The 14,116-nt window shown below is 39.1% G+C and overlaps 1 protein-coding gene and 1 non-coding gene across 5 annotated transcripts in view; both read left to right on the forward strand.

The window, feature by feature from the left end:
* Positions 1-14,116, forward strand: part of abr (ABR activator of RhoGEF and GTPase) — a 131,229-nt gene that overhangs the window by 114,457 nt on the left and 2,656 nt on the right. For all 4 annotated transcript variants that reach the window (XM_044139723.1, XM_044139724.1, XM_044139725.1 and 1 more), the window contains 6 exons: positions 4,011-4,070; positions 4,385-4,494; positions 4,579-4,718; positions 6,501-6,635; positions 6,748-6,853; positions 13,305-13,458. In XM_044139723.1, coding sequence (XP_043995658.1) covers positions 4,011-4,070; positions 4,385-4,494; positions 4,579-4,718; positions 6,501-6,635; positions 6,748-6,853; positions 13,305-13,458 — 705 coding nt within the window. The remainder of the gene's footprint in view (positions 1-4,010; positions 4,071-4,384; positions 4,495-4,578; positions 4,719-6,500; positions 6,636-6,747; positions 6,854-13,304; positions 13,459-14,116) is intronic.
* On the forward strand, positions 2,815-2,887 carry trnav-aac. The gene has a single exon. It is a non-coding gene; the product is annotated as a tRNA-Val (tRNA).

A 14,116-nucleotide genomic window follows, 5' to 3' on the forward strand; every position in this document is an offset into this window, starting at 1 on the left:
AGACAGGAGTGTGAATGGATATGGAAATCAGACGTGGATTTTCTGTAATGTCTCCATATGGGCTGGATCATGTGGAGCTGCGTTCTTCCTGCTGAGCACACCGAAGGGCTGAAAAGTGAAGGGAAATATGTGAGGTCAAGTTTAGGGGGCCGTGTGCTCACATGTAAGTAAGTAGGGTTCACTGTAAGAGCAACACATGGATGAAATAAAAACTAATGCACTTATTGAGCTCCTGGCTTGAGTAGAATACTGAAAATTAGTGCACACAGCTGTTTTGTAGGTTTAAAGAATTTCTTTGCTTGTTTTAACCTAAAGAATTGTCAGTCTTGGATGTCATGGTGACGTTATCTGAAATACTGAGAATTCATGTGGGAGGTTGGATTTTTGACTTTCATTGTGTTTTGTACAAGTCCACGAGTGCAAATATTTGTTTTGATGTTGCAATGAAAAGAACATTTGTCTGAATCAGCAAAAAAGGAGAAATAAATATCTGTGCATTTACGTCCTTGAGGATACAGTAAACCAGCCACGGATAAGGTTTCATCTCTTTTGTGCTATATGAGACCATCCATATAAATTTGCCACATAGTTTGATTTAGTCACTGATCACTTTCAGATATTAATTCTGTCCAGTTTTTGTTTATCTAGCTTTTTTTTCTGTTCCAAGCCTTTTCTGTATTGCTTTAACTTCCCTTTCTTCTGGTTTTCTGACTGTCACCCAGTCATTCAAGATTACACCTTGAATGACCTAAATTCATTAACCTAAATTGTTTCTTTCTCTGAAAACATGTTTTTGATATTTAAACCCAAGCTACAGTACACCAGAGATTTTATTTTTTTTTTTAGATTAATCTCTTCGTTTTTGCCTTCTGGGATTCATCTTAAAAGAGCAGTAACACCTACAGTCCTGTAGGAGGTGGTGACGTCAGCATTGACTGAGAATGAGAATGATGCCACCTGAGAGGAGTCATTCATCCAAAGTTTGGTGTACTTCAACCTTTTTATGTGAAAGTTAAAACATTTCAAATGATTTTCAAAATATAATGCATTCACAAAAACTCAAGATTTTGATCACTTTTAATCCCCCCATCTCTTAAGTACATACTTGCCAAACATGAAGCAGATAGGTCAAAATCCTTAGGAAGAGTTTGCTCAAGTTTGACATGTCAGAAACGGCCAAAAATGACCCTTTGACCCAAATGGCTGTCTTCCTATTGGGTTTAGAACATACATCCAAGAGACTTTTACCTTGTTTTAGGAGGATCTATCTATGTACCAGTTTCAGCTCTCTAAAATGCACCAGTTGGCCTATCTCAATTTATGGGGCGCTATAGAGCCGTTTGACCATGTCCATTTTTAATTCCATTGAAATCCAAACATTTTGCAAGGGAGACAATTTTCATTACATTTGGTGACTTTTTGAATATGTTGAGACCTCGAAAAAAGCAATTAATTTAGGACAAGAAAAGTAAACGTGACAATTGGGTTAACATTTATTGCATCAAAATCAAAAACAAATTCTTGAGCATGGCTAAAGCAGTGCTAGGCTAAAGATTTAAAACATTCTCTCTAAGCAGTTGTAACTTGTATTTTTTATTTTTTTTTACACTATTTAACCTTTCCCCTCAGTCGTAAAGCTTTCAATCTGCATTTGCAGCTTAAAGTGGAAATGGCGTCAAGCTAAATCAAAATAGTGAGTTGTTTTTTTCTTTTCTTAAGCTATGGCTAGCCAGTCCACACAGATGCACTATTTAAACAGTAACAGTTTGGAGGTTTAACAAAAATAACTAGTGTGAATAGAGTTGCTGTTTCAGTCTTCAGCATACATTAAAACAAAGTCATTTTGCTCCACCATGCATGCCCACCGGGTCAAAGTAAATCATTTCCCATAAAGGCCAAGAGAAGGCCAGTGGGTCAAGTTCTTCTCTTTTTAATAAAGAGAAGCCCAGTTGGGAGATGCAGATCTCAGAAGGGTCACTGAGTGTAGCCACTGCCTGTAATGGATCCTCTTTGTTTTTACAACCCTGTTTGCGTACATTCATATTTAATCAGGTTTCTTTAAAATGAGCAGAGTAATGGGGAGCAAATGTATGAAAAGAATTGTTTTCCTTGAGTCTCCAGTGAGCCACAGGAGGTGTTTTCAGTGCGCCCCGCTTCCCTTCCCGGTAGTAGCCGTCTAGAGACCCAGTCGTGGTGATTACCCATCCTTTGACACAAACTCCCGCCCTGCTGGGAAAACAGCCTGGAACAGTAATAGGAATGCATGAAACGAGAACTAAATGGCTCCTTTATGAGCTAATGAAATGCACTCGGAGTGGATGTTTAATGGTGTGCAGAAGTGTAACGACATGACTGCGGCGTGCAGATGCTAAAACAAACAATAAAAAAGTACTTAGCTGTTTTGGCCTCATGCAGAGCGCACAGACTCCAGGAGGTTTAAAACAACACCAGCTTGCCCTCGCTGAGGTCTCGACGGGCTTCGTGTGACGAGAAGTTCAGACTCGGAGAATGTATTGAGGAGCAGGCCAAGAGTCTGGGCCAATCTGGAGCTTTTGTTGAACCCCAGAGAGATCGCCGAGGGGCAAGTGCTGGAAGCACGGCAGAGATGGCATCATTCATTCCTAAAGTAGGAGCTGTGAGGAAGCAGTTTTACCCATCGCAACTGACTTAGATTTGATGCAGAGGACACACAAAAAGCAGGTCAAAGGTTATTTCTCTAAAGTTTTATGGTGCTTGTTCCCGTTCTGCCATCTTGGTTCATGCGTCCAGTTAGAGAGGGACAAGCTGGAGTGGATGGCTGCTCAGTGACACTCAGTTCCTGTAGTGTAGTGGTTATCACGTTCGCCTAACACGCGAAAGGTCCTCGGTTCGAAACCGGGCAGGAACAGGATTTTTTTTTTTTTTTTTCACAGTACAAATTAGAGCTGCAAATATCACAAAATCTTACTGGGGTATTGTTGGTCTAGTTTCTAGAGAAAATATCTTCAAGCACGTGGAATAAGAATAAACTAAATTTGACGTAACTTTTCAGCAAAATGTATCAGCTTGTTTTAAGTAAGTTACTCCGTTATATTGATACAAAAAAGAACTAGTTCCACAGATTATTTTATATTGTACTTGAAATAATTTGCCAGTAGAGCTAGGTTGGTTTTTTTTTTTCAGCAAGATTAATAAATCTTGCTGGAAAGCTACTTGGGCGACTGTGGCTCTATGGTAGAGTAGTTGACTTGCAATCGGAAGGTTGTAGGTTAAATTCCAGCTTCCTCCTGCCACATGTTGATGTGCCTCTGGGCAAGGCACTTAACCCCAAATTGCCTACCGATCGGTGTACGAATGGGTGAATGTGACTCTAGTGTAAAGCGCTTTGAGTGGTCAAAATGACTGGAAAAGTCATTTTCCAGCTATATAAGTTCAGTCCATTTACCATTTGTAAAGGTTTTGTCTTATTTCAAGTGTGCTAAGATATTGGCACTAGAAACTAGACTAAAAATATCTTATAAGATTTTTTCTTTTGCAGTAATGTTTAATACATTTTTATTTTCTTTTTCACTAGGAGAAGATTCTGATTCTTAAAAGTTACCGTTCAAAAACCTACTAAAATATTTCTATGTTTTTTTTTAAAATGATTTATGGAGCATAAACTAACAGTGCTGCCCAACTCAAACATGCTGCTGCACACTTGCGATCAGCTGGCGAAAACAAGGCTACCGTTTGGTTTTTTTTTGTTTGTTTGTTTTTTGAGACAGAGATTTACATGTTCTGGTTTAGAACTATTTGAATACATTAATACTGTGACAATGTGTTGCTTTTTCTCAAAATTAGCATACCATGAGAGTCTAACATCGGTTTCTGTGCAGAACTTTGTCATTCTTTTCAGCCAGAATATGGCGACGTTATCAGCTCTCCTCTTGGGAAAAATGACCACATGGATTTAGTGATTTGCCCATATTTGGTATATTTTAAAAAAAGAGCAGATTTTAACTGCTGCGTTTGTCTTTTGTATCTTTCAGCTGGACCCTCAGACTGTCCAGTCGAAGAACTGGCACATGGACGTCATCGAGATGAATGGGGTAAGAATCACAGCAAACTCCTCTTTAAAGTTAAATTGTAGCAGTACTCTGTGATTTATTGTGTTCAGCAAAGGCAGCTCCATTGATTGAAATTTTTTTTAGCACAGCTGTATTTCTGGCCAGATCCACAGGAAGTGCAAATGACAGCTGGATGCTCCGTTGAAGCCAAACAGATCATTTTACTCCCAAACAGATCTGACTCTCTGTATGGCTGCCGTGATAACAAGAAACAGAGCAGCTCTGAGATGTTTGTTCAGTTCCGTTTGTGTGTCTGAAGGAGTCATTTTACAGTATATATGGATCTGAATCTGCAGATTAAGGTGGAATTTTCCATGAAGTTTACAAGTCGGGACCTCAGCTTGAAGAGAACGCCGTCCAAAAAGCAGAGCGGGGTGTTTGGAGTCAAGATCAACGTGGTCACAAAGTAAGCACTGTGGCTAGCTAAGTCGGTTGTCTGGTTTCTAACCGGCTCGCCAACTGAGAACTAACCGCGGTTGATCGTCCGCAGGCGCGAGCGCTCCAAGGTGCCTTACATCGTCCGCCAGTGCATTGAGGAAGTGGAGAAGAGGGGGATTGACGAAGTGGGAATCTACAGGATCTCAGGGGTGGCCACGGACATCCAGGCCCTCAAATTAGCATTCGACACAAGTAAGGCCTCCACTTTGTTTCCTAGCTCTGTACCGCTAGGTCTGAAACCCACAGTGTCTAAATCCATCTCACTGACCTCACTGTAAAACTGAGCGTTGACTCTAGAAATAGCCCCCTTTTCTCCATATGGTCCAGGTTTATGCTCATAAACTCTATAAGTATGTTAGTTTCTTGTTTTTGGACAAATGATGGAAACCAAGCCTTACCACCTGTTTTATTATGATACACAATATCATAATATTGTGTGCATTATGATACACATAAACAGTTTGCAGTAGATGGGCTACGTATCTTTGGCAGTGTAGAGTTTTAATTACAGCAATGCATGTAACCGAGCAACAAACAACCAGCACCACAATGCTTAAAATGTCCTAAATGGAGGAAACAAAATGCAAGTTTTCCTTAAATATGTTATTCACGTGTCTTAAATTTGATCATGACAGGAGTATGTAATCTCATATACTCAACGTGTACATAGTTTCTTTTTTTTCTTGGAACTTTTATGGCAAGCAAAAGTTTGAGTTGTGCATGTTTTGCGAATCAAGGCAATTAAAGCTAATGCTAACTCTGCTAATATACCCTTGCTAGCTGTTTTGCGTCGGTCATGGGGCGTCGACACAGGAGCAAATAACAGCAACGTGCCAAAGTCGTCGCCGCTCTGGGTGAAACCCAACACACACGGTACGCGACGGCGACAAAGGTTGAACATTTTTCAACTTTCCTGTGTCGCGTCGCTAGCCCGAGTGTACGCGTCTGCGGCTGTGATTGCAAAATTTCACATGCACGAATGTCATCGTTCACTAAACTAGAAAAGCTCAAGCAATTGTTGCCATGCAAAGTGAACGGAGAGGGAGCAAAGTCACCTCCCTTGTGTCGAGCCTTTTAAAGTACAAATATATCGCCAGTTGGCTGGATGATGTTTGTTTTTGCCATTGCTACAATTTTATTGCCAACAAGGTTAGGTGCATTTTGTGCAAACTTTTAAGCTTGGCATTATGGAGGTTAAAACTGTAGAGAGCCATATGCAGTGTGAGAAGCACAAACCTGCTGCCAAGAGCCACAAACAACACATCACATTATAGTTTTATAGGTCTTAAATTTACTCATCATGGAATTAAAAATGCCTTAAAAAGTCTTAAATTTGACCTGCAGATATTCTGATAAAGGGTTAAGTGAACATTTCACATTTATTTAAAGAAAAGATAACCTACACACCGATTGAAAAAAAATTGTAAAATAATTTCTTGGTTTTTATGTTTGGGATTAAACCTTTCTTGGATTGTGACAAACGAGAATACACCGATCAGTCAAACCTCAACTGAGGAACTCTACATTTGGGAAAAGTCCTAAGCTCCTTCCTAACAAAATTCATTTGAATAGATATGAGCAAAACAATGGGGGGGTTTTTTTCTTCTTCTTCTTCAGTGAAAATGTAATTCCCTAGAGATATGTTGTGTGTTTATTGTCTGTTTCAGAAAGACGGACCCCGCTGCAGCCGGGGGTTTTAGTATTTAGGAGGAGCAGCTGTCAGATGTTCCTGTCCTGTGTTCAGTAACAGTCTCTCATTTTCCCCTCACAGCTGCTTTTTCTCCCGAAGATGTGACCAGTCAGAGTCTAGATCACCTTTAATTGTTGTTTTTGTTTTGTTTTGTTTTTAACCTTGACCCCCATCTGCATCTGTCCGCTGAGGGGGGAGCTAAAGAGAGAGCAGCTGTTCCCCTGAACGTCCGGGATGAAGCTGTGTGATCTGTCTCTTAACGGGTCTGTCTTCATGATTCGCAGATACCAAAGACATCTTGGTGATGCTGAGTGACATGGACATCAACGCCATCGCAGGAACGCTCAAGCTGTATTTCAGGGAGCTGCCGGAGCCTCTTCTCACAGACCGTCTCTACCCAGCCTTTATGGAGGGCATAGGTGGGAGGACTTCCTGCTCAGCTGCAGGAGATCATCCTTAAAGTAAAAAGAGAAAGAAAAAAAAACGGGCTGTCAGGACATAATTGGACATGTGTTTTCCTGTCTGTTTCAGCTCTCTCAGACCCTGCAGCCAAGGAAAACTGCATGATGCACCTTCTGCGCTCTCTGCCCGAGCCCAACCTCATGACCTTCCTCATTCTGCTGGAGCACCTGAAAAGGTACGCAGAAACACTCACACCATCAAAGTTTACAAAGCAAAGAGGCACATTTTTCATTTTCTTATTTTTTTTTTTTAGAGCTGCATTTGGTTCATAAACCTTATTAACGCTAAAAAATGTTTCACTACCATCCATCCATCCATTTTCTATTCACCCTTTGTCCCTAATGGGATTGAGAGGGTTGCTGGTTCCTACCCCCATCTAACGTCCCGGGCGAGAGGCGGGGTTCACTCTGGACAGGTTGCCAGTCTGTCGCAGGGCAACACAGAAACATACAGGACAAACAACCATTCACACACACACACACTCACACCTAGGGAGAATTTTAGAGAGACCAATTAACCTGACAGTCATGTTTTTGGACTGTGGGAAGAAGCCGGAGAACCCGGAGAGAACCCACCAGGCACAGGGAGAACATGCAAACTCCATGCAGAAAGACCCCGGGCCGGGAATCGAACCCAGGACCTTCTTGATGCAAGGCAACAGCTCTACCAACTGCGCCACTGTGCAGCCCTTCACTACTACCTACTACAGGAAATAAGGCTTTAAAATAAATAAAATGATCCAACTTTTTCAAAAAGATTTTTTAAAGATCAGCAATATCCAGACTTTTTGAGGTTGCAGAAAGAAAAATATATATTTCTGTGCCATTATAAAGTATTTCTGTTGTGGAAATCCAATGCGGATTTTGCAGAAAAACTTCTAAGACTAGGATTTTAATAACTGCTTTCATATTTAAAAACAGAGCTTTAATTTTAAGCCAGAGTTGTAGAGTCAAAGACCACACGGCACATATTGGTTTTCTTCATTTGCATTCAGGATGCAAATAGGTGTGGGCTTTATTTTCATTTGATTGAAATTTTAGATTTGTATACTGAAAAACCTGATCCTCTTTTAATTTTACTGAAATAATATCCTCCTCTAAAACCAGCACGACTTAATAAGTTTACTGTTTTATCACACAGTTAACTTTTGAGGTTGTAGTCTCACAGTACATTCAGTTTTTAGGGGTTTTCTACAGATCCACTTATTTCACTTCTGATACCGATACAGATATCTGAGGTTTGGTATCAGCCGATACCGATCCGATACGGAAAAACAATACTCAATTGGCTTAAATTGTTTGGGGTTTTTTTAAATACAGACATAAATGTACAGGATTGAAATGAAATGAAATGAAATGAAGTTTGAAATGAAATGAAGTTTATTCGAACATGATACAAATATAAAAAAAAAAAAATAATAATAAAATAGTGCACAGTAACAAGAAGTGCATAAGAAAGAAGAGAAAATACAGATTTTTAGTTTCAGTTAACATATCATGCTCAAAATGGGGTAGGAAGAAGTGAGAACTTATAAACTCCTACCCCTAAACACTTGAGACTTTAGAGTCCTACTGTCATTAAAAAAATCAAAATCAAAGTGGCAGTCAGAAGTAACAGTTACTAATATTTACCTATACATTTTCCCATTTTATGCTGGTTTATCTTTCTAAACCCTTACACCAAGTTGTTATCTTCAATACACACCTTATTGCTTTCTGTCCCCATGTGTGTATCTATTGAAAATTACCTCTTTGTACTTTCTTTTGAATTGAGTTAAACTATTGCTTTGTTTTAAATCTTCATGTAACTTATTCCATAACTTTACACCTTTAATTGAAATACAGAAGCTTTTTCTTGTTGTTCTAAAGTTGCGGATCTTGAAGTTTGAGTGACCCCTTAAGTTATACCCCCCTTCTCTTTCAGAAAACGTGCTCTGTATGTGCTCAGGTAACAACTTTTTAGATACCTTGAACATAAATTGAGCCATTTTAAATTCTACAAGCTCGTCAAATTTGATAATTCTGGATATTATGAAGAAGCGGGTTTGTATGCTCATAATAACCAACATTATGGATGATTCTAATGGCGTTTCTGTAGGACGGTTACCGGATGTAAAGAGCTCTTGTAATTAACTCCCCACACTTCACAGCAATATGATAGATATGGTAAAATCAGAGAGTTATATAGAATATGAAGTGATTTAGCATTCAATACATGTCTAGCTCTAGCCAATATGGATATACTTCTACTGAGTTTACTCTGTAAATGTTGAATATGAGGTTTCCAACTGATTTTGTCATCTATTATTAAACCGAGGAACTTATTAGCAAAAACCCTTTCTAGAGTTCGTCCTCTATTTGAACTTGGATTTCAGTATTTTTATAACAGTTCCCAAAGACCATGAATTTCGTCTTGTCCAAATTTAGGGATAATTTGTTATGGTCAAACCATATCTTTAACTTACTAATCTCTGAAGTGACTGTTGAGAGAAGATGCTCTAAATTGTCTCCTGAGGCTAGAATATTTGTGTCATCAGCGAATAAGATAAATTTTAATACATTGGACACTTTACTGATATCATTTATATAAAGATTAAATAAAACTGGTCCCAATACTGATCCTTGTGGTACTCCACAGACAGTCTCCTGCCAATCAGATTCCACATCTCCCAATTTCACAAATTGTTTCCGGCTCTTTAAATAACTCCTCATCCAGTCAGAAACTACTCCCCTAATTCCATAGCGTTCTAATTTTTTAAGTAGGATTTCATGATTTATTGTATCAAAAGCTTTCTTTAAATCTATAAATATCCCTACTGCCAGTTTCTTACTATCTGTTGCGTTGGTTATTTCTTCTATTAAGTCAGTTACGGCCAGCGATGTTGACCGGTTTGCTCTGAATCCATATTGACTGCTGATAAGTAGTAATGTTTTTCATGAATTGTTCCAGTCTTTTCTTAAAGAGTTTTTCCAGGATTTTAGAAAATTGTGGGAGAAGAGAAACAGGCCTGTAGTTAGTGAAGAGGTGTTTGTTGCCAGTTTTATACATTGGTTTGACCTTCGCTATTTTCATTTTGTTGGGAAATGATCCTGTTTGAAATGATAAATTGCAAATATAAGTTAGTGGTTTAGAGATTCCTTTAATTACTATTTTAATAGTTTTCATGTCCAGATCATCACAGTCAGTGGAAGTCTTATTTTTACAGTTATTCACAATGTTTATGATTTCTTCTTCTAGTACAGGGTTGAGATATAAGGAGCTGGGATTATTCTCAATTAGATATTGCTGAGTTGCAGTTTTTGTAGTCGGTATTTTTTCTGCTAATTGAGGTCCTATATTAACAAAAAATCTATTGAATTTATTGACGACACTTTTCAAATCAGTAATATTCTGTTCATTATCTATAAAATAGTCTGGATATTTGTTATTGTTAGCTTTTCTAATAACTCTATTTAAAATATTCCATGTTTCCTTAATGTTGTTTTTATTCCTATCCAGTAATTTATGATAATAGTCCTTTTTACATGTTTTTATAATATTAGTTAACTTATTTTTATATTTTTTATATTTGTTTTCTGATTCAGACGTTCTATGTTTTAGAAATTCTCTATAAAGTTTGTTTTTCTTTTTACATGCCTTTTGTATTCCTTTTGTGATCCACTGTTCATTATTTTGATTGCTTTTCCTGTTACATTGTTTGATTGGGCAGTGCTTGTTATATAATATTTTAAATATTTTTAGAAATTCTTCATATGCTGAATTTACATCATTCATTTTATATATTAATCTCCAATCATAGGCCAACAACTCAGCTTCTAGAGCTTTTAGTGTCTCTTCAGACGTAACCCGTCTGTAATGCGTCTCTATTTTTTGATCGTCTGTTTTGCACTTACAGTCGTAGACTATGAACACTGGTAAGTGATCGGTTATGTCATTCATTAATATTCCACTAGTTAAATTATTTTCCAGCACATTTGTAAAAATATTATCAATTAAGGTAGCGCAGTGCGATGTAATGCGACTGGGCCTGGTGATTTTAGGATACAGGCTTAAACTGAACATGGTGTTAATAAATTCTTCAGTCATTCTATGTTTATTTGGATTGAGAAGGTCAATATTGAAATCCCCACAGAAAAATATTATTTTTTGATTAATTGTTATAAATTTTTCTTCTATCCAGTTGTTGAATACTTCAATGTTTGATCCAGGGGCTCTATAAATGCAACTCACTAAGACATTTTTCCTTTTTTCCACGAGTATTTCTATAGTCACACATTCAAACATGTTGTCCATCACAGTTGACATTGTTTCGATCAACTTATAATTAATCTTCTTGTCAACATATAAAGCTACTCCCCCTCCATTTTTGTTTTCTCTGTTCTTACAAACCATTTCATAACCATTGATTTCAAAGTCTATGCCCTTATCACTATTGAGCCAAGTTTCTGATAAGGCAATAACATTGAATGTCTGTGAAAGTTGTTGGAGGTATTGTTTGATGCTGTCAAAATTTGCATAAAGGCTTCTGCTATTAAAGTGAATTATTGACAGCTTTTGTTCCATTTTAATGCTCTTGTTGAACTGATCATCGCTGTAATAGTGACAACTATCATTGCTGACATTATAGAAGTTGTTATCAGGATCAATGTCAGTTTCAATATCTTGCTGATGATAGTTTCTGTGTTGGAATACGGGTAACTCTATATCCTCATAGGCCATGATCTGTTGCATGTTTCTCTTTCAGAAGTGAACGTCAGCTATGTCTGGCAGTCTGTCATACATTGTTAGATAATTTAGGGGTACTAGTACGTGGATGGGTGATCAACTTATCATAACGTAGGTAAGCAATGTCCCCTCTTTGACGTGCTGCTTTTAAGTCCGGCATTAGTTCCGCCCTCCTTTTCCTTACTGCATCCGTGAAGTCTTCGTTAATGAAAATCTTAGATCCCTTAAGTGCCTTGGTGCTCTGCAGAATAGTTGATCTATCCTTGTATCGTAAAAATTTGACAACAATAGGCCTGGGTCTGTCTCCTCTATGTTTACCGGTGCGGTGAGCTCTCTCAATGTCAACCTTATGTTGAAAGTTTAGCTTTTCATTTAAAATAGTTTTCACTTTCTCCTCAGTCTCAGCCCAAGTCTCATTTGGTGATTCAGTAATTCCATCAAAAACCAGATTATTTCTCCTTGATTGCCCCTCAAGGTACTCCATTTTATCCGTGATAGTCATCATACCCTCACATACTTTAAATATGTCTGACTGCACCGTGTCATTTCGGTCCTTGTGCTTAGCACTTTCTACTTTAATGTCGTCAATGTCTTTCTGTGTAAATTGCAGGCTGGTTTTAATGTCCTGTAGTTCTCGTGTCATTGCGTCCATTCTGGTGTTAGTAGTGTCCACAATGATTTTAACAAAACCCTTAAAATTGTCCTGTTGTTGTTGGAGTAACTCCATATACATTTGCTTTTGCTGGCTCAGCAACTCTTTGACTTGCGTGAGTGATACATAGTCCTCATCTTGTCTCCCGTCGGTCTTGGATCCTTTTGGAGGCATTATTTCGTTTCTTTTTGCCTGTCGCTTCCTTAAGGCTCCTGCTCAGCAGTTGGAGGCCACTGCGCTGTCTCTCTGTGAACACAGACACCCTGGGCCAGACGCGTTGTCCAAGCACAGCCGATCTCTTGCTGTTCAGCTGACTGTGGTGGATAGCGGTACTTACGGACAAGGCAGAGTTTTACCTCTGCCTGTTGTCAATCCAACGCGTCGTTTTCCACTGGTTGTTTTCTCTGTTAGGTCGGTTAGCTGCCGGACGTTGGCCTCGTCCCGGTTAGCAGCCGTGATGTTAGTAAGCTAGCCGCAGCAAGCTAGCCGCACTGTCGCTCTGTGAACACAGACACCCTGGGCCAGACGTGTTGTCCAAGCACAGCCGATCTCTCGCTGTTCAGCTGACTGTGGTGGATAGCGGTACTTACGGACAAGGCAGAGTTTTACCTCTGCCTGTTGTCAATCCAACGCGTCGTTTTCCACTAGTTGTTTTCTCGGTTAGCTGGGTTAGCTTGAGGTTCCCAGCTGTGTGAGCCGGCTGCCTCTAGCGTGGACCATCCTGCGTCGCCATGATGATTGTGTACTTCTTCTTCTTCTTACAAATTTACTTGATAACTCTGCACCAGTACACAAGCTTTGTCAAATATGTACAAACAAAAGAACTTAAATTTGTTCAGTCAGTGCAATTGGGAGTATAGCCGCCGATGTAAAATAAGTAATTAAAAAAACTGACAGAAATAATACGTTGACTACTTTGGTCAAACGTACAAAAATAAACTGCAACAAACCTTCAAACGGTTCAGAAAGTGCAATTAGGAATTCTAAATATAATGTAAAAGAAATAATATTTTATTTATTTTAGGCTTTGTGCCTAATTCTATTCACAAAGCACAGAGTTAAGCTGAATAGATGTGTCTGCCCTTATGGATCAGGCACATTGTCGCCGATACCCGATCTATAATTTTTTTTCAATATCAGGACCGATACAGACATTAATATCGGATCGGTGCATGTCTGGTTTCATGCTGTTCATTCTGCTGTTCCTTTCTGCCTTTACTGAAATATTTCCTGTTTGTTGTTCCTGCAGGGTGGCTGAGAAGGAGCCCGTCAACAAGATGTCCCTCCATAACCTGGGCACCGTGTTCGGACCCACCCTGCTCCGGCCCTCTGAGTCAGAAAGCGCCAAGGGACAGCACATCACATGCGCCTCTGACATCTGGTCACATGATGTCATGGCTCAGGTACACGGTTGTAGTGCTGAGCATTATTGTAATGGTAGATGCAAATTCTCACATTTGTACCGGAGCTACTCCCTGATTCTCCTGTGGTTTTCCATCGGTAATCTTTATGATGGACAGTGAGAAAGAGCCGCTTCCTCTGCTGCCGCTCCACATGTTTTCTAGATTAACTTGACTCCCACATCGCCCACTGACCCATCTCAGTAGGGTCCTTTCTCCCAGCTGTATTTAGCTTTTTCACCATCTATTTATCTCTCCTGACTGACGGGTTTCAAGTGAGCAGAGGTCTTCTCTAAGCTGGATAAACAAGTCTGAAGTAAACATCATAAACCGGGCGGCGTGGAAATGCAGGAGGTCTCGGCTGGCTCCTAGTTTGTCCTGAGGATAATTTGTGTTCAAAAACCTTTACTCCAACATTTATGCAAAGTGTTAAACGTGGAAGAAAAACACTTCTCAAATTGGTTCCAAAATGTAAGTTATATTGCTTTTTGTTTTTAAACAATTGTTAACTTCTCAAAAATAGATCTGTGTGATCATTCACAGTCACTTGAACTGATGGCTTTTGAGCTTTCCTACATATCGGATGTTCCAACCTTTAGTCTAGTTTACCAGGATTTTATTTGATATGTTGTGCATAGCTGTGAAGTGGAAAGGATACAAA

The sequence above is a fragment of the Gambusia affinis genome, linkage group LG15, assembly GCF_019740435.1.
Source record: "Gambusia affinis linkage group LG15, SWU_Gaff_1.0, whole genome shotgun sequence".
Lineage (NCBI taxonomy): Eukaryota > Metazoa > Chordata > Actinopteri > Cyprinodontiformes > Poeciliidae > Gambusia > Gambusia affinis.